The 21,869-nt window shown below is 41.6% G+C and overlaps 1 protein-coding gene across 4 annotated transcripts in view; it reads left to right on the forward strand.

Annotated features, from left to right (window-relative positions):
• LOC6038676 (BAI1-associated protein 3) overlaps positions 1-21,080 on the forward strand; it is a 176,842-nt gene extending 155,762 nt beyond the window's left edge. For all 4 annotated transcript variants that reach the window (XM_038259949.1, XM_038259950.1, XM_038259951.1 and 1 more), the window contains 7 exons: positions 10,331-10,619; positions 10,684-10,885; positions 10,954-11,261; positions 11,325-11,801; positions 11,865-13,242; positions 16,775-17,024; positions 17,091-21,080. In XM_038259949.1, coding sequence (XP_038115877.1) covers positions 10,331-10,619; positions 10,684-10,885; positions 10,954-11,261; positions 11,325-11,801; positions 11,865-13,242; positions 16,775-17,024; positions 17,091-17,182 — 2,996 coding nt within the window. In that variant the 3' untranslated portion in view covers positions 17,183-21,080. The remainder of the gene's footprint in view (positions 1-10,330; positions 10,620-10,683; positions 10,886-10,953; positions 11,262-11,324; positions 11,802-11,864; positions 13,243-16,774; positions 17,025-17,090) is intronic.
• The last annotated feature ends 789 nt before the right edge of the window (positions 21,081-21,869 follow it).

Raw genomic sequence — 21,869 nt, forward strand, 5'->3', positions numbered from 1 at the left:
GTTATCATAACAAAATTTGTTTTTGGTCTGATATTGGTAGAAAGCCAAAACAACTGGGGAACAACATTTTTTGTTATGGATCCGATCATCCCAATAACAATTGGCGGTATTAAAATGTTATTGGGATGATCGGATTAGTTGTTAAAATAACAAAAAATAATAACAAAGATTTGTTCGAAGGATAACTTGAAATTTTATTAATCTGTTATCACAATAACAATCCAATAACAAAAAAAATCATAACGGCGAATAACAGAACGTATTACACTACTCGACAAAACAAAACTTGTGTCAACGGATTCACGATATCTCATCCGTTCCTGAGAGAAAAGGCATCCCCGAATCCGATGCAATCGACAGAATTTGATTTTATGTCCACGCGGACTGATGAAAAGTTGGTACATTTTTTAACATAAAAAATCGAACAATTTAAAAAAAACCATGCGTCTCCTCCCAATTATATGAGCCATCTACAAGAATATGGAAGCGCCTGGTGCATAGCCATTTCCTTTAAGCACAACGGAAACAACCAATACAAATGTATAAAAAAGTTGTCAAGTTCTCGGGGGGTCCACAGCTAGCATTTTTTGTACGATTATAAAAAATAAATATTAAAAGTTTAAAATTAATTTATTTAAAAAACATATTTTTTGATTTATTTGTTTACTAAAATTTAATGTATCTCAAAGATCTATGGGTACTTCGGGATGTCCATGGTCATCCAAGGACTGCCTGGAGTTAATATCTACGAGTCTACCGCCGTAACAAGCAAGAGGTCGTCGGTTTTTGACCCCGGATCATGTGCGTATAGCATCAGTGCATATGGTAGACTACTGTATGAATGTGTTGGGATGTTCATGGTCATCCAAGGACTCCCTGGAGTTAAGATCTACGAGTCTACCGCCGTAACAAGCAAGAGGTCGTCGGATTTTGACCTCGGATCATGTGCGTATAGCATCAGTGCATATGGTAGACTACTATATGAATGTGTTGGGATGTTCATGGTCATCCAAGGACTCCCTGGAGTTAAGATCTACGAGTCTACCGCCGTAACAAGCAAGAGGTCGTTGGATTTTGACCCCGGATCATGTGCGTATAGCATCAGTGCATATGGTAGACCACTGTATGAATGTGTTGGGATGTTCATGGTCATCCAAGGACTCCCTGGAGTTAAGATCTACGAGTCTACCGCCGTAACAAGCAAGAGGTCGTCGGATTTTGACCCCGGATCATGTGCGTATAGCATCAGTGCATATGGTAGACTACTATATGAATGTGTTGGGATGTCCATGGTCATCCAAGGACTCCCTGGAGTTAAGATCTACGAGTCTACCGCCGTAACAAGCAAGAGGTCGTCGGATTTTGACCCCGAATCTTGTGTGTTTAGCATCAGTGCATATGGTAGACTACTATATGAATGTGTTGGGATGTTCATGGGCATCCGAGGACTCCCTGGAGTTAAGATCTACGAGTCTACCGCCGTAACAAGCAAGAGGTCGTCGGATTTTGACCCCGGATCATGTGCGTATAGCATCAGTGCATATGGTAGACTACTATTGTGTTGGGATGTTCATGGTCATCCAAGGACTCCCTGGAGTTAAGATCTACGAGTCTACCGCCGTAACAAGCAAGAGGTCGTCGGATTTTGACCCCGAATCTTGTGTGTTTAGCATCAGTGCATATGGTAGACTACTATATGAATGTGTTGGGATGTTCATGGGCATCCGAGGACTCCCTGGAGTTAAGATCTACGAGTCTACCGCCGTAACAAGCAAGAGGTCGTCGGATTTTGACCCCAGATCATGTGCGTATAGCTTCAGTGGATATGGTAGACTACTATATGAATGTAATGGGATGTCCATGGTCATCCGAGGACTCCCTGGAGTTAAGATCTACGAGTCTACCGCCGTAACAAGCAAGAGGTTGTCGGATTTTGACCCCGAATCATGTGCGTATAGCATTAGTGCATATGGTAGACTACTATATGAATGTGTTGGGATGTTCATGGGCATCCGAGGACTCCCTGGAGTTAAGATCTACGAGTCTACCGCCGTAACAAGCAAGAGGTCGTCGGATTTTGACCCCGGATCATGTGCGTATAGCATCAGTGCATATGGTAGACTACTATATGAATGTGTTGGGATGTCCATGGTCATCCGAGAACTCCCTGGAGTTAAGATCTACGAGTCTACCGCCGTAACAAGCAAGAGGTCGTCGGATTTGACCCCGAATCTTGTGCGTATAGCTTCAGTGGATATGGTAGACTACTATATGAATGTAATGGGATGTCCATGGTCATCCAAGGACTCCCTGGAGTTAAGATCTACGAGTCTACCGCCGTAACAAGCAAGAGGTCGTCGGATTTTGACCCCGAATCTTGTGTGTTTAGCATCAGTGCATATGGTAGACTCCTATATGAATGTGTTGGGATGTCCATGGTCATCCAAGGACTCCCTGGAGTTAAGATCTACGAGTCTACCGCCGTAACAAGCAAGAGGTCGTCGGATTTTGACCCCGAATCTTGTGTGTTTAGCATCAGTGCATATGGTAGACTACTATATGAATGTGTTGGGATGTCCATGGTCATCCAAGGACTCCCTGGAGTTAAGATCTACGAGTCTACCGCCGTAACAAGCAAGAGGTCGTCGGATTTTGACCCCAGATCATGTGCGTATAGCTTCAGTGCATATGGTAGACTACTGTATGAATGTGTTGGGATGTTCATGGTCATCCAAGGACTCCCTGGAGTTAAGATCTACGAGTCTACCGCCGTAACAAGCAAGAGGTCGTCGGATTTTGACCCCAGATCATGTGCGTATAGCTTCAGTGCATATGGTAGACTACTGTATGAATGTGTTGGGATGTTCATGGGCATCCGAGGACTCCCTGGAGTTAAGATCTACGAGTCTACCGCCGTAACAAGCAAGAGGTCGTCGGACCCCGGATCATGTGCGTATAGCATCAGTGCATATGGTAGACTACTATATGAATGTGTTGGGATGTCCATGGTCATCCGAGAACTCCCTGGAGTTAAGATCTACGAGTCTACCGCCGTAACAAGCAAGAGGTCGTCGGATTTTGACCCCGAATCTTGTGCGTATAGCTTCAGTGGATATGGTAGACTACTATATGAATGTAATGGGATGTCCATGGTCATCCAAGGACTCCCTGGAGTTAAGATCTACGAGTCTACCGCCGTAACAAGCAAGAGGTCGTCGGATTTTGACCCCGAATCTTGTGTGTTTAGCATCAGTGCATATGGTAGACTACTATATGAATGTGTTGGGATGTCCATGGTCATCCAAGGACTCCCTGGAGTTAAGATCTACGAGTCTACCGCCGTAACAAGCAAGAGGTCGTCGGATTTTGACCCCGAATCTTGTGTGTTTAGCATCAGTGCATATGGTAGACTACTATATGAATGTGTTGGGATGTCCATGGTCATCCAAGGACTCCCTGGAGTTAAGATCTACGAGTCTACCGCCGTAACAAGCAAGAGGTCGTCGGATTTTGACCTCGGATCATGTGCGTATAGCATCAGTGCATATGGTAGACTACTGTATGAATGTGTTGGGATGTTCATGGTCATCCAAGGACTCCCTGGAGTTAAGATCTACGAGTCTACCGCCGTAACAAGCAAGAGGTCGTCGGATTTTGACCCCAGATCATGTGCGTATAGCTTCAGTGCATATGGTAGACTACTGTATGAATGTGTTGGGATGTTCATGGTCATCCAAGGACTCCCTGGAGTTAAGATCTACGAGTCTACCGCCGTAACAAGCAAGAGGTCGTTGGATTTTGACCCCGGATCATGTGCGTATAGCATCAGTGCATATGGTAGACCACTGTATGAATGTGTTGGGATGTTCATGGTCATCCAAGGACTCCCTGGAGTTAAGATCTACGAGTCTACCGCCGTAACAAGCAAGAGGTCGTCGGATTTTGACCCCAGATCATGTGCGTATAGCTTCAGTGGATATGGTAGACTACTATATGAATGTAATGGGATGTCCATGGTCATCCGAGGACTCCCTGGAGTTAAGATCTACGAGTCTACCGCCGTAACAAGCAAGAGGTTGTCGGATTTTGACCCCGAATCATGTGCGTATAGCATCAGTGCATATGGTAGACTACTATTGTGTTGGGATGTCCATGGTCATCCAAGGACTCCCTGGAGTTAAGATCTACGAGTCTACCGCCGTAACAAGCAAGAGGTCGTCGGATTTTGACCCCGAATCTTGTGTGTTTAGCATCAGTGCATATGGTAGACTACTATATGAATGTGTTGGGATGTTCATGGTCATCCAAGGACTCCCTGGAGTTAAGATCTACGAGTCTACCGCCGTAACAAGCAAGAGGTCGTTGGATTTTGACCACGGATCATGTGCGTATAGCATCAGTGCATATGGTAGACTACTGTATGAATGTGTTGGGATGTTCATGGTCATCCAAGGACTCCCTGGAGTTAAGATCTACGAGTCTACCGCCGTAACAAGCAAGAGGTCGTCGGATTTTGACCCCGAATCATGTGCGTATAGCATCAGTGCATATGGTAGACTACTATATGAATGTGTTGGGATGTCCATGGTCATCCGAGAACTCCCTGGAGTTAAGATCTACGAGTCTACCGCCGTAACAAGCAAGAGGTCGTCGGATTTTGACCCCGGATCATGTGCGTATAGCATCAGTGCATATGGTAGACTACTATATGAATGTGTTGGGATGTCCATGGTCATCCAAGGAATCCCTGGAGTCTACGAGTCTACCGCCGTAACAAACAATAGGTCGCCGTTTGGCTTAAGTGGTAAGCAAGGATTTTTGTTCATCGTTCACAATTGAATATTTCGATTACTTAACATCGATTGATTGATTGATCTCGTCAAGCCTTTCGTTTGTATTCAATACCACTATTTTTTACACATTTACTCCAGACATAATCCGCCATCATATTTGCATCGTAATGCCCTTGATATTTTTTTTCAAAATCTTTCATGTCTTGATGAAAGCGTTCTCCTTGCTCTTCTGAATATTTACCCATATTGTCCTTGCTTGTTACGGCGGTAGACTCGTAGATCTTAACTCCAGGGAGTCCTTGGATGACCATGGACATCCCAACACATTCATATAGTAGTCTACCATATGCACTGATGCTATACGCACATGATCCGGGGTCAAAATCCGACGACCTCTTGCTTGTTACGGCGGTAGACTCGTAGATCTTAACTCCAGGGAGTCCTCGGATGCCCATGAACATCCCAACACATTCATATAGTAGTCTACCATATGCACTGATGCTAAACACACAAGATTCGGGGTCAAAATCCGACGACCTCTTGCTTGTTACGGCGGTAGACTCGTAGATCTTAACTCCAGGGAGTCCTTGGATGACCATGGACATCCCATTACATTCATATAGTAGTCTACCATATCCACTGAAGCTATACGCACAAGATTCGGGGTCAAAATCCGACGACCTCTTGCTTGTTACGGCGGTAGACTCGTAGATCTTAACTCCAGGGAGTTCTCGGATGACCATGGACATCCCAACACATTCATATAGTAGTCTACCATATGCACTGATGCTATACGCACATGATCCGGGGTCAAAATCCGACGACCTCTTGCTTGTTACGGCGGTAGACTCGTAGATCTTAACTCCAGGGAGTCCTCGGATGCCCATGAACATCCCAACACATTCATATAGTAGTCTACCATATGCACTAATGCTATACGCACATGATTCGGGGTCAAAATCCGACAACCTCTTGCTTGTTACGGCGGTAGACTCGTAGATCTTAACTCCAGGGAGTCCTCGGATGACCATGGACATCCCATTACATTCATATAGTAGTCTACCATATCCACTGAAGCTATACGCACATGATCTGGGGTCAAAATCCGACGACCTCTTGCTTGTTACGGCGGTAGACTCGTAGATCTTAACTCCAGGGAGTCCTTGGATGACCATGAACATCCCAACACATTCATATAGTAGTCTACCATATGCACTGATGCTAAACACACAAGATTCGGGGTCAAAATCCGACGACCTCTTGCTTGTTACGGCGGTAGACTCGTAGATCTTAACTCCAGGGAGTCCTTGGATGACCATGAACATCCCAACACAATAGTAGTCTACCATATGCACTGATGCTATACGCACATGATCCGGGGTCAAAATCCGACGACCTCTTGCTTGTTACGGCGGTAGACTCGTAGATCTTAACTCCAGGGAGTCCTCGGATGCCCATGAACATCCCAACACATTCATATAGTAGTCTACCATATGCACTGATGCTAAACACACAAGATTCGGGGTCAAAATCCGACGACCTCTTGCTTGTTACGGCGGTAGACTCGTAGATCTTAACTCCAGGGAGTCCTTGGATGACCATGGACATCCCAACACATTCATATAGTAGTCTACCATATGCACTGATGCTATACGCACATGATCCGGGGTCAAAATCCGACGACCTCTTGCTTGTTACGGCGGTAGACTCGTAGATCTTAACTCCAGGGAGTCCTTGGATGACCATGAACATCCCAACACATTCATACAGTGGTCTACCATATGCACTGATGCTATACGCACATGATCCGGGGTCAAAATCCAACGACCTCTTGCTTGTTACGGCGGTAGACTCGTAGATCTTAACTCCAGGGAGTCCTTGGATGACCATGAACATCCCAACACATTCATATAGTAGTCTACCATATGCACTGATGCTATACGCACATGATCCGAGGTCAAAATCCGACGACCTCTTGCTTGTTACGGCGGTAGACTCGTAGATCTTAACTCCAGGAGTCCTTGGATGACCATGAACATCCCAACACATTCATACAGTAGTCTACCATATGCACTGATGCTATACGCACATGATCCGGGGTCAAAACCGACGACCTCTTGCTTGTTACGGCGGTAGACTCGTAGATCTTAACTCCAGGGAGTCCTTGGATGACCATGAACATCCCAACACATTCATATAGTAGTCTACCATATGCACTGATGCTATACGCACATGATCCGGGGTCAAAATCCGACGACCTCTTGCTTGTTACGGCGGTAGACTCGTAGATCTTAACTCCAGGGAGTCCTTGGATGACCATGAACATCCCAACACATTCATACAGTAGTCTACCATATGCACTGATGCTATACGCACATGATCCGGGGTCAAAATCCAACGACCTCTTGCTTGTTACGGCGGTAGACTCGTAGATCTTAACTCCAGGGAGTCCTTGGATGACCATGAACATCCCAACACATTCATATAGTAGTCTACCATATGCACTGATGCTATACGCACATGATCCGAGGTCAAAATCCGACGACCTCTTGCTTGTTACGGCGGTAGACTCGTAGATCTTAACTCCAGGGAGTCCTTGGATGACCATGAACATCCCAACACATTCATACAGTGGTCTACCATATGCACTGATGCTATACGCACATGATCCGGGGTCAAAATCCGACGACCTCTTGCTTGTTACGGCGGTAGACTCGTAGATCTTAACTCCAGGGAGTCCTTGGATGACCATGAACATCCCAACACATTCATACAGTAGTCTACCATATGCACTGATGCTATACGCACAAGATTCGGGGTCAAAATCCGACGACCTCTTGCTTGTTACGGCGGTAGACTCGTAGATCTTAACTCCAGGGAGTCCTTGGATGACCATGAACATCCCAACACATTCATACAGTGGTCTACCATATGCACTGATGCTATACGCACATGATCCGGGGTCAAAATCCAACGACCTCTTGCTTGTTACGGCGGTAGACTCGTAGATCTTAACTCCAGGGAGTCCTTGGATGACCATGAACATCCCAACACATTCATATAGTAGTCTACCATATGCACTGATGCTATACGCACATGATCCGAGGTCAAAATCCGACGACCTCTTGCTTGTTACGGCGGTAGACTCGTAGATCTTAACTCCAGGGAGTCCTTGGATGACCATGAACATCCCAACACATTCATACAGTAGTCTACCATATGCACTGATGCTATACGCACATGATCCGGGGTCAAAAACCGACGACCTCTTGCTTGTTACGGCGGTAGACTCGTAGATATTAACTCCAGGCAGTCCTTGGATGACCATGGACATCCCGAAGTACCCATAGATCTTTGAGATACATTAAATTTTAGTAAACAAATAAATCAAAAAATATGTTTTTTAAATAAATTAATTTTAAACTTTTAATATTTATTTTTTATAATCGTACAAAAAATGCTAGCTGTGGACCCCCCGAGAACTTGACAACTTTTTATACATTTGTATTGGTTGTTTCCGTTGTGCTTAAAGGAAATGGCTATGCACCAGGCGCTTCCATATTCTTGTAGATGGCTCATATAATTGGGAGGAGACGCATGGTTTTTTTTAAATTGTTCGATTTTTTATGTTAAAAAATGTACCAACTTTTCATCAGTCCGCGTGGACATAAAATCAAATTCTGTCGATTGCATCGGATTCGGGGATGCCTTTTCTCTCAGGAACGGATGAGATATCGTGAATCCGTTGACACAAGTTTTGTTTTGTCGAGTAGTGTTATAGGGTACGTTATCCATTAGTGGACCCCTTTCCTATAGTGGACCCTCTGAAGGGTTTTTGATGAAAAAATCAATAAAATCACAATTTCAAGCGTGTTGTTGTCTACAAATCATTTATTTGGCATGTTCAGCATCATTTAAAACAATGTTGACTGACATTGAATTGTCCTTTTCACCAAAATAAGTGTTTTGAGTTCGACATCTGAAATCAGCCATGGCCACTAGCATTTTCACAACAAAACTGCAATTATATTTTATGATTGAATTAACCATCCAATCATTTTTTGACTGATTATTTAACTTCAGCAAGTCGAAATAATGTAAGTTTAAGGATCTTTACTAAAATAAAGCGAAGAGCTGCCATTTTCGAGCAAAAATAAGGGGGGTCCAATATAGGACAACGAAATCCAAACTTTTCCAAAAGTGGACCCCTGTAAATTTAACCTTCAAAAATGAAGAAAACTGTGTGTATTCAAGCAAAAGTTTCTCTAAAACATACAATAAATGCTTGTTGTTATCAACCTAAACGCATATTTTTTCAACTATGAGTATAAATATAGCTGTTTTCATGTTAAAAGTACCAAAAATGCTGAAGCCGTAAGAATTTATAATTAATCAAAACTATAGTTAATTGTACTTAACTGAAGCATCATAATTGCAGTTTGAAATGATATTTTATAATAATAAATCAATAACAAAACATTTTTTTTAAATAAACATGCTTGGTTTTCACAGCAACTGTAAACAAATCTATTATTTAGTTTCGGCCAACCATTTATGTAATTAATATGGAAAAAAATGCATCAAGATTACTTTTTTGAATTATTTTTTATGTTTATAGTGGTTTTTGAAACGTTTTTCTCTGATCTTTTTCGGAAATAAATGTGTTTAAATATCTGTTAGGTTTTTTTGTTGTTTAAAGCCAAATTTGTTAACAAAACATATTTGTTTAAAATGAAAAGTGAGCAAAATCCATCTTTTATTCATTATATCTATCATTAGACCTACACCATGCATCAAAACATCAAATATCGGTTAAATTTGGTATCAAAATAAGAGTTTGCCTATAGTGGACCCGGGTCCACAATCGGATTATGGACCCGGGTCCACTATAGGAAAAGGGGGTCCGAAACGAAACGAAACTATTGGCACTACGCCCCCCGGGGCATGGCCTTCCTCTAACGTGGGATTTCTGCTCCAGCGCCTCTGACGAGACAGGAGAAACCGGGACCGACGTTTTACTTCACCATCCGATAGAAGCTCAGTGGATAAGGCGGGAATCGAACCCGCGTCTCATAGCATCATCGGGATCGGCAGCCGAAGCCGCTACCCCTGCGCCACGAGACCCACAACCAGGAAAAGGGGGTCCATAACAGGCAAAAAAAAACTTTTTTTTCAAATGGCTATTTTTCTGCTCAAAAACAAATAACTGATGAAACAAATAGTCAAAATTGTTCAAAAGACTTCAGTTTTCATTGTTTTGTACAAAGGGTTATGAAAAAGTGCTTAAAATATTGAAAATTTGTGAAAAATGTGCTTCGGCTCTACTAGGGGGTCCACTAATGGTTAAAATACCCTAAATAACGTAAAATGTTATTGGGCTAGTATTTTCAAATATCAAAAAATGTTATTCCAAAGTTATGACCGTCTGCTCGGGTTTCTTTTTCATCTCAAAGTGGTGCAAGAGATTTGCCTTTCACTCGGTCATTCTGTACTGATTTGATGTTAACAGCTGTACTAATTTGAACCCAATCCCACAGGTTTCAGCGACCCGTACTGCATGCTGGGCATTCAGCCCTCCGGGACGCCCCCACCACCCTCGCCCCAGCCCCCCATGACGCCGCGGACCCTCTCCGACACCGGCATGGACAGCCTGGACTCGCCCGAGCACGGGAAGCTCCGCAAGCACCACAGCTTTCGGCTGAGCTTCAAGCGCAAGGACGGCCGCCAACAGCGGGACTCGGTCGGGCCCGTCCCCGCCAAGTTCATCCGGGCGACGTCCGTCAAGCCGCACACGCTGTGTCCCAAGTGGAACGAGAAGTTCAAATTGTGAGTTGTGCGAACGCCACGTGGTGCGTCATGATATTAACTTGGTTGATTTTCCTTCCCACAGCGACATTGACGACATTCACTCGGACATTCTGCACCTGGACATTTGGGACCACGACGACGAAAGCAGCGTGCTAGACGCTGTCTCACGACTGAACGAAGTTAGGGGCGTTAGAGGATTAGGTAGATTTTTCAAACAAGTGTGCCAATCGGCACGCCAAGGTTCGCAGGACGACTTTTTGGGTTCCGTCAATATCCCAGTCTGTGTGAGTAGCGATCGCGGTTACGAGGATCGAGATCAGCTCTCTAACAGCGACCTCCATGTCTTTCACAGGATATTCCTTCAACCGGTTTGGAGGGCTGGTTCAAGCTGGAGGCACGCAGCAACCGCAGCTCCGTACAGGGCCGCATCCGACTGAAACTGTGGCTGTCGACGCGGGAAGATCGCGGTACCTCCGAGGAGGACAACACCCTGGAGGTGAAAAAGTTCGAACGGCTGCAGACGATCTTCATGATGCACGAGGTGCACGCGCACGAACCGGCCTGGAAGTGGAACGGTGAGCTGGCCGGACCATCGCTCACCATTCTGCACCAGATCGCGGTCCAGAGCGATCTGTCCGATCTGCAGATCTCGATGGCAAAGTATGACTTCGCTAAGGGTGCTGCTACCTCAGTAAAATTCTAAAACCTTCTTACCTTCAACAGATTAGTGGCCATCATCCGGATCAACCGGAAGAAACCACTCGACACCAAGTTCATCCACCGGCAGCTCATCGAGGTGGACAAACTGTGGGTCAACAACTACAGCAACGAACCGTTGACGCGCGAGCTCGAGCAGTGGCTGGCGGACGCGCTGAACGGGTTCGTCGAGCGATCGCTCAGCCACATGCGACGGCATCGCGAGGTGTTCCCTGCGCTGCACGCGCCCTCCCTTGGCCGGTTAGAGTTCCAGCTGCGATGTCTCGGGCTGCTCGGATCGATGCGGGCCTTCCGTCAGGTCAGCCCGTTCAGCAAAGGCGTCCGGGGGGAGATCGTGGGAGCACTTCGGAAAGGGTCAATTACCTGGTCACAGGCACAACTTCGCGAATCCCAACGGGCACCGAATCCGCTCGTGCACTACACTACGATCCTGATCGCTGACCTGCAGATCGGAGTTCAGCACTACCACTCGCTGTTTGATTCGTGAGTTTTTACGCTCGTATGCGGTATCACATGAAGCTCACAGTTCTCTCCCAATCCCCACAGAACCAACGGCATCCAGTACTTTAGCATCGTGTACAAGCAGTTTGACTCGCTGCTCGGCGAAGAGGTAACGAATCGCATCGAATCCGGCCAACTGCCCGGAACCATCGTCAACCATTGGACAATCTTGGACAACGATCGCGAGCCGGACATTGCGCCGTTCGAGATCTACTTTGCGTTGCAGCAGTTCCACAACCTCAAGTCACATCTCTCGGTGACGCCGCAACCTCCGGAGAAACCGCTCGGTTTGCAGAACTTTCACGAATGGTTCGAACCCGCCGTTCAGCGATGGATTTCAATTAGCAAAACGAAAGCGATCCAACGGATCAAGGCGGCGGTCAACGTGGACCAGATCAGCGAGGGCGAGAAGATCGTCCGACACAGCACATCGGCCATCGATACAGCGTCGTGCTTCTACCAGATCCGGGAGTTCTGGAAAAACCTCGCCTGGCCCGATCACGGCTCGGGAGCGCACTACGAAGCGTTGATCATCGATCTGGTGTGCACCACGGCGAACGTCTACTCCGACCTGATCCACCAGAACCTCGCCGAATACTACGACAAATCGGGACCACAGCGAACCACCGACGACATGTGCGTCATTGTAAATAACCTAGAATACGTCCGACGGGCGCTGGCCGAGTTCCAACCGGAAACGCACGCCCTGTCGGAAAACGCCGAAAACTTGCTCGAAAATACCATTGCTCAACTGGAGAACAAAGCGGACCGCGTCCTGGGAAAACTAACGGCATCCATGCAAGGTCCCCTCCAAAAGGCCGTGTTCCATCTGGCCTGGTCCCCCGACTCACTACCCGCCAACCAGGCCGTGATGCCCCTCCTAGAATACCTAGACTCACACCTAGCGACCCTCAACGTCACCCTGCTCTCGCAGAACTTCTACCGCGCCATGAGTCTCATCTGGAACAGCGTCCTCACGGAATTCGCCAAGCAGATGGAGTCCGGCGGTGAAGGCGACAAACCGAGCAACTTTCACGACCGGATGTACGGCGCGCTCCAGCTGCTTGGTGAATTCTTCAACGCCGAAGGTCTCGGCCTCCCCCCAGAAATCCTCCACAGTGACCTGTACTGGCGCGTTGCTCAACGACTGCAATACCACAAAACCGACACGGACCAGCTGATCGATCTGTTCTACCTGCAGCGGCTACAGGAACAGCTCAACACGATGGGCAGCCAGACGCAGCTGGGGACCCTCTCGGTGAAGGCGTACTTCAACCACGACTCGCTGTGCGTCGAGGTGCTGCACGCCAAGGACGTCATCCCGCTCGACCCCAACGGCTTTAGCGATCCGTTCGTCATCGTCGAGCTGCTGCCGCGGCGGGTCTTTTCGCACTGCTCCGAACAGCAGACGAACGTGCACAAGGTGAGGTTCTGGACTAATGTAACGGAAAACGCGATTAAACGCCATGCCTTATTTACACCCCCGTGAGCTTAATTGACTTCGGGCTGTTGCAATTCTGGGTGCTTCTTTTTTGCAGCCACGTGGGTGTTAGTTGATGCAAATTGGGGCCAGGACATTCGGGAAAGGATAAATCCGTTAATAGCATTAAAGCACGTCCGTCTATTGCCGTGATGGTCATCCCAAAGTGGACACTGGAAGTGTGACTAATTTGTGTGTTTAAACTGCAGTTACACAGCAATACGAGGTTACAAAAAAGTTGAGTTGAAAATGTAAAGGTGTCAATTAAGATATTTTGATACAATTTCACCTAAATTAATTTGTATAAAAAACATAAGGCAAAATTATTTAGGCGATTTTTAACAACCATTTCTTTTCTAAATAACATGTGACTCAGTTATAAAAAAAACTCCTGAAAAATAGCATAAATTGTTGTTGTTGTAACATGATATTTTTTTTATTATTATCAACTTTCAACTTCTTTGGAACTACAAACAACGGTATTTTTCAGGATTAGATTATTCGAAGCTTCTTTGAAGAATTCGGAAAATTTGAAACTTCGGGTATTCTAGACTCGACTGTACTGGGATTTTTTTTTTTCGAAAATATGTGGTTTTGTGAAATTATTTATTATAACCATTATTTTCAAGATGGTACCGTCATCAGGGATACCATTGGGTCAGGCGGGTGAGCTTGGGCCACACAAATTTCAACGTTGTTGTATGACTCAATCTCATCCCCATTACGGTACTTGACATTTGGAATCATTTGAAACCTATATTATCAAAACTCATTTATTTTAACTCTAGACTCGTTCATTCGAAAGCCTCGGAATAATTTCACTTCAGATAATCGAATAATGAAAAAAAAGTTCTTCGTTGTATTTATTATTGTCGAGTAGGATCCCTAAACTATTCTGAAGTGATTTAGAATTTTTAAATTCAAGATGGCGGCCAAAATGACGCTAACGCAATCTTAAGAAAATGCATGGCAAGAAGAAAAAAAAGGTTTTTGTTCATTTATACAAACAATCGATTCATCGAAAATTCGGATAATCGAGACGTCAAATATTCGAATCTGGATTTATTTTTATGAAAAAAATTAGTATAAAAGTTGCGTCTTTCAATTACGAAAACTTTGGTACCCAAACATGTATAGGTCATCGTTAGAATTTTCAACTCATCGCAGTTTTAGTGAAAAAAGTTGATTTTTATCCGTTTTCGTCATTTTTCCCATTTTGCACGCGGCGCGTCGAAAAACCCAGTTTTTATGTTAAAAAAATCATATCTCCGAAACGTGTTAATAGATATTCGCAATTTTTTAATATGTTATGTAAAATATTACAAGGAATGAGGGAAAAATATTTTCAGACATGATCTCTTTGGTCCCGAGACCTTGAAATCGGCAAATGAAATTTTCATAGGACCTTTTCAAATATTCAGCTATTTTTTCCTTAAAAGCCCAGCTAATAACCTTTCTTTTGAATTCTGGGGCTCCAAAATTGATTCAAATAGATTTTTTGAAAAATGTAGTTTTTGCAAAAAATTACGAAAAATGCAATTTTTTGGACCACCCTATTTCGGATAGGACCACCCTAATTGCCAAACAAAAAAATACGGGTCTAATTATTTGGGCCAAAGAACCCTTTTTCCAAATTTGAGCCAAATCGGAGCACTTTTGATTTGGAGACTTCCTATTTGACGTGGACTGGCTGTACCGTAAACTGGGGTCAATCGGGACACATGGGGCGAATTGGGACAGCAGTTTTAACCATGTTAGAGCACAATATTTTGATTTTTCTGGTTGGTTTCGGTTAGAACAGACTCTGGCCAACAATATGTGTACATCCATTTCCAAATTTAAAAGCTTTAAGTGCTCTAAAACTGCTGTCCCTATTCAGACTGTAGTCCAGATTCACCCCAGATTACGGTATATAGTTTTGTGCCAATTTTAAGTATTTAAAAAAAACAATACTATCACCATAAAAAGTTCCTCAAAATTTAAATGCAACGCATAGTTTTGAGGAAAATTTAAATATTTTTTTAAAACAAAACAATTAAGCTATTACAATTTTTTAAAAGATTTTTTCTCTCGGCTCTTGTCGAGGTCAAGAAGTGGCAGAAAAACGAAAAAAATTTAATCTGAAATGCAATCATAATTTTCGAGACAACAAAAAGTATCACAAAATGCGTTTTACATTCTTATAATTGTGCTACCGTTCAGAATATAAAATATTTATGAATTTTAGATTGTTTTTTCTGTGGTCTATTGCCGTTCTGTGATCCCAAAATTCAAAATTTGTAAAAATCCTTAAAGCACAATATTTGATTAAAAGTATAAAGATTCTCAATAGTTTACAATCGATTACATAACATTTTTGAATCAAAATTTGAATTTTCACAATTTTTGTATTGCCCTATGATTTTTGGGGGAAATTTAGAAGTATGGGACAAACACTTAAAGTAATATTTTCATTGGCATTGTTTCGTGAAAATTATCGTGATATTTTTCTTGGAACGAGTAGCTTGCTTCATGCAGTTTTCATAACATTATAATTTTTAAAGTTTAGATTATTTTTCAAAGGTCTGTTATGGTCATTGTCTCTCATAAAGCCGAGACTATTAACAAATAACGTGGATTTTTTGATGAGTTCAGACTAAATACCAAGCGTCTCCATTAAAAGAAAAGTTTTCATTTTGCTTCTAAAGTGGGGCAAACACTTGAAAACAATTTTCTTTATTTTAAAACAGCAGAAATTGCAGTGAAATAAGGCAAGAAAGAGATTAGGAAATCCCTTACAAAACCGACCTATTTTTTGTTTTGCTATTCCTTTACCTTTTTGGTACGTCACCTTAACCCACCGGAGGTCGCGTACGTGTACTTTGTACACATTTTGTAAGGGCACTTGTAAGAAAGGCGAAAACACGCGACTTCCCGAAGGTTAATGGAGACGCATGATATATTGTGAGCAACGGGAAGAGCAAATAGGATAAAATCTAATTAAATTCTAGAAATTGTAAAATCCAATTTCATACAGCAAACATTGCAACAAATTCATTCACATCGCACCATCAAAAGCTGCTACTGCGCCCAAGTGCAATTGTAAATTTAGTATTCCAATCGCGTCCCGGCCGCTTGCGTCCATTCGGATTAAAATCTTTGCACTTTCATAATGGAATGTCAATCAACAAAATCCGCCAACCATTTAGCCGGAACAATAAGCCGATTTGACAGGAAACCGGAACAATTTGCCGGATTAGATACTTTTTATGCTATTTGTTTAAAGGGAGAGCGGGGAATATGGGAAAAATATTTCAATATTTAAAAATTTTATGAACTAAAAGTGAATGGATAAATGCATTGCGAAAAATATAAGAAATCATCTCTATAATAGAAAACGTAGTTTTAACCCCACAGTCCCCTTCCGAACAAACGACCCCAAATTGAGCTTTTATCCTTTTTATTTCCGTTTTTTTTCTCTCCCTCGACCACCCAGAAAACGCTGAACCCGGTCTTTGACGAGTGCTTTGAGTTTTCGGTCACGCACGACCAGTGCCAGTCGGAAGCGGCCATGATTGTGTTCACCGTGATGGACCACGACGTGCTGACGGCGAACGATTTCGCCGGCGAGGCCTTCCTGTCGCTGAACAACATCCCGGGGGTGGCCAGCAACTTTACCCTCAACATCGAAAACTTTGACTGCGTGACGCAGCTCGACCTGCCGCTGCTCGAGATGAAGGACAAAAGTGAGATTATTTTCTGGGTTTTTTTTTATTGGAAGTGTCCTAATTTGATATATTTCAACTTTCCAGGTCACCCTATCCTGCAGATTATGGAGGGACGCGTCAACGACAAAAATGCAATGGAATTTTTGAGGAAACAAAAAGCTCGCGTCGTAGGTTAAGCAACTGAAAAAAACAATTTACAATAAACAAAAAAGTAACCAAACAATTTGTCAATCATGCAATTTATTCGTTACACTCACAACTCAAACCAGCGATACAAAACAGATAACCAAAGATCCACTAATCGTCTTTCTTTCAAATCATCGTTTCACATGTCGTGTGCATAAAACTCACCAAATCTGCGCAAGGAACTAACATTTTTGTAAGGAAAATCTATCAATAGCAACTAAAAAAATGCCTTTACTACACACAAAACTACGAAAGTTGTAAAAAGCATCAACCATCTACTCATTGTGTCCACCATAAAAATATCGTAGAAACGCCCAAAATTTATAAGACTTCAATCCCTTCATCACTCCCCTGGCAAAAGCCAAGAAACGAAGTCTGTGTAAACTATCGTTTGATTTTTAACATATACGAAAGAGCGTATTTTTATACAAAACAACTGATTTGCAACCTAGGAAAAAAACGCATAAACTACTATACAACTACTTTTAGCTAACTGAAAACCAAACTGTAAACTACGAAAGGTCTTGTATATTTGAATATTTGTAAAGTAAAGGAAAGGAAGACAACTTTAGAGATGCTATACATTTGTTTATACAAAGTTAAAGAAAAACATACCTGGTATAAAGGACAGAGTAGTGAAAAACGAATTGAACAAAACAAAAATCTATAATCTGTACACAACTGAGGCACACACAAACAAAAAAAAAGACACACACATTTTTAGATAACATCTCGCTCTGCTAGCCAAGAGTGTCGGAAACGAACGAAAAAAAAATCCAAACAAAAAATTAACTTTTAAGCTGTAAATTTTCTCGAACAAACTGCAGATATTTTCTTATGAATGAATAAAACCAACTTAAACAAACGCAAAATCAAGGAAACAAGCGCGCTTCCGGCCGATCTTTCCGCTTGTATAATAAGGATTTGTTTAACGGAAGATAACAAACAACACACACACAACTATTAACCACCTCGATATGGAAACACCTTCGCATACATACATACACGCATTTACACACACGCAAACTTGCCCTTAAGCCAGAACCAAATATGCAATTTGAATTTATTGTTTAATACATTTTTTTCTTATTTTTAAAGTTATTTTTTTTTTAAATTGACCAAAAATTTTGTTTTTTTTGCTGACAGCGAAAATAGTTTTATTAAAACACCCCAATAAATAAGACATAAAGCAAAGTCATTATTTCGATAATCGTGTACGGCTTAAGATTTCTATGGCCGAAAACGAAAACAAAGCGGCTATCCTGCTTGTTTCTAATGTAAACATCACTTGAACATGATAGACTCTTTGTTTACACTTTGGCATTGGCCCAATTACATTTTTTTTTTCTTGAAATGAGTTGTTTATATTTCATATGATTCCATCAGTTTGGTCACAACTGAATTAACCCAGAAATGAGTTTTGTGGTCAGATTTAGGTGAATTTCATTCATAATGTATCAAAAGCTGAGTGAAACAAGGCTTCCTTAGCCCGGTAAAAAAAAAATAATTTAACTCAAATATGAATGACTCCTCGTCACAGAGTCCTGAGGCAAACAAAGGTCGAGCTCGAGCTGTCACTGTCCCTGCGAAATATGTTAGCTGTCATTGGGCGGTAGGCCTTTAAAACCCAGCAAAAAGTCGCATGACAAAAAAACTTTTGCTAGAAAGAGAAAGCAGATCTGATGCAAACAAACCCGTGGCACTCAGAGGTGTGAATGTGTTAAGAATGACTCTAAAAGACTAGAACAAACTCGCACATTTTTGTGTTTGACAGTTTGCCAAACTTGCAAACTTGTTTGCGGCAAACTCGCAAACAAAGCAAAATGTATGCCGGCTGACGTTTCTGCAAACAAACACAGCTGGCAAACCGCCAAACTGTCAAAAATTTTGCTCGTTTGCGAATTTGTTTGTTTGCCGTAGTCTAATACGTCCTTTAGTAAATTTTCAACTAAAAAGCCTTATAACACCGTAGTTTCAAATTACTCAAATTTCATGTCACTCAGTTTTCGTTAAAATCCGAACCTAATCAAAAATGAAATGGAACTGTCAAATTTGGGTAAATTTCACTATAATCAGGGTAAATTTTACTCAATTTTCGTTAAATTTTATGTAAAAGGCATTAAAATCTGACAGTTTTTGGTTTTGCGTGCTGACCAAATTCTTCGAAATTTCCTTTTCACCCTGATATGGGTGAATTTTACCCACGATTGTGTGAAGTCTGGTCGAGTCTGGTTGTATTATAATGAAAAATTCTGGAAAAAACTCAACCATTTTTATGTAGAATTCATCTAAAAATTAGTCAAAAGAAAACTTCCAAAACTCACTTCTGGATAAGTTCATTTTTCACGATATTTTAGTGAAGTATTATTGTCTCTTTTAACAATTCTCAATACATGACTTGATTTTTTTAAATTACGTTTTTAATCATTATCATAATAGCAAGCCCACACATCCACAATAGACTAATTGTACGACAAATGTATAGTAAATGTCGAGCTTAGATGTGAACTCAAACTGTACCCAACCAAAGTGTCGCCAATCATTAAGCCTCACCAGTTTCATCTGAAAAAGAACGCATATTTTTCAATAATAAAAAAAACAACTTGTACTAATAGAAAAAAAAACTGAAAACGGGGGAAAAGCTTTAAAATCTCCTACCTTGACGAATACACAAACGTCGCGCACGTACACTAACAAACGCAACTGGAATTGCTGAGTTTCTCATCAAGTACCTACAAAGCATAACTGGAATTTTAGACAAACTTTTATTTTTACACCGAGTCTTACGCGTCCTATCCCCACATCCACCGTGACCTATAGCCATGATCCCAATTGTAGAATTGAACCTGTGTAAATTCTATCTTTAGACAAATTTTAACCCTGCACACAACTTCGCTTCATAAAAATACACACAAGACAAACAAAAAATCGTTGTGCACACCCCGTAGCCTTGAAGGAACTTTGCATGCACCACAAAACACTGACAAAAACAAACCAACATTTGTAGGGAAATCAAGAAAAACTTTATATATACACTATCCTTCTAGCTAAGGCCAACCAACTAAACTTGGAACAAGAAATTAAAAAAAAACGAAAGTGAGCCAAATAATTAACCCAAATAAACTAAAGAAAAACGACAGCAGCAACCTATTTGTACATAAAAATAGAGAAGAAAAAAACTGTTCAATGTTTGCAGAACGCTACAATCATATTTAAAACAAACGCTGTATGATAAAAACTAGACTCATCGTCTGATTTAGCTAAACATTTTGCGGTGGGGGGAAAGATAGTTTGCATAGAGAAAGATCCTTTATTGCCGTTGTTTTCTGATACATTTTCTTGTTCTTGTTCTAGAATAATTTATCTATGTTGATCGCCCATCCAAACAGTTAGTCAATCACTCGGAAAGAATCGTATATATTTTTCTAGCAGATTTTCCATATTTTTCAAACACTAAGTTATCAAAACGTGTATTAAACCAAGACAAAGTATAACATATTACAAAAAACAAACGGAAACAAAGAAGACAAACAGCATAGAATTATTACGTAGTGCGTCAACATAAACAATGTCAACAAAATTTAATTCAAAACCAAGCAAAATTAACCAACCTTCGTAGTCCGCCGCCGTTATTTGGAACATCAACAAGAAAAAGAAGGCATCTAATCGTATTAAAAAAAAACATTTCTTCGGTCAGGATCAGGATATCAGGACACACACACAATTGCTTTTCCCATCAAACGGAGCAGAATTTAAAAAAGGATGAAAAAAACGTGGACGAAAAATGTACTCGGTGGAAAATTGGAGCAAACAAAAAGGGCAGATTGGACAATGCAAATATTTTTCGAAAATAACAAATAAAAAAACAAGTATCTGTTCATCTATCAATCGTGGTTGGTTTATTTTTGGAGGAATTTGAAAGAAAGTTGTTTTACACTAGAGCAATTCTCTACGAAATCGGTATTTTTTCTTCAATTTTAATTTTTGTATTTTTTAATCCGACTGAAACTTTTTTGGTACCTTCGGTATGCCCAAAGAAGCCATTTTGCATCATTAGTTTGTCCATATAATTTTCCATACAAATTTGACAGCTGGCCATACAAAAATGATGTATGAAAATTCCAAAATCTGTATCTTTTGAAGGAATTTTTTGATCGATTTGGTGTCTTCGGCAAAGTTATAGGTAAGGATATGGACTTCACTGAAAAAAAAAGATACACAGGTTGTGCGAAAAATCTTTGAGCGAGTTATAAATTTTGAATCAATACTGATTTTTTCAAAAAATCGAAAAATTGGTCGCAAAAATTTTTCAACTTTATTTTTTGATGTAAAATCAAATTTGCAATCAAAAAGTACTTTAGTGAAATTTTAATAAAGTGCACCGTTTTCAAGTTAAATCAATTTTTAGGTGATTTTTTTTAAATAGTCGCAGTTTTTCACTTTTTAAAATTAGTGCACATGTTTGCCCACTTTTGAAAAAAATGTTTTTGAAAAGCTAAGAAAATTCTCTATATTTTGCATTTTTGAACTTTGTTGATACGACCCTTAGTTGCTGAGATATTGCCATGCAAAGGTTTAAAAACAGAAAAATTGATGTTTTCTAAGTCCCACCCAAACAACACACCATTTTCTAATGTCGACATCTCAGCAACTAATGGTCCGATTTTCAATGTTAAA

The sequence above is a fragment of the Culex quinquefasciatus genome, chromosome 3 (assembly GCF_015732765.1).
Source record: "Culex quinquefasciatus strain JHB chromosome 3, VPISU_Cqui_1.0_pri_paternal, whole genome shotgun sequence".
Taxonomy (NCBI): Eukaryota; Metazoa; Arthropoda; class Insecta; order Diptera; family Culicidae; genus Culex; species Culex quinquefasciatus.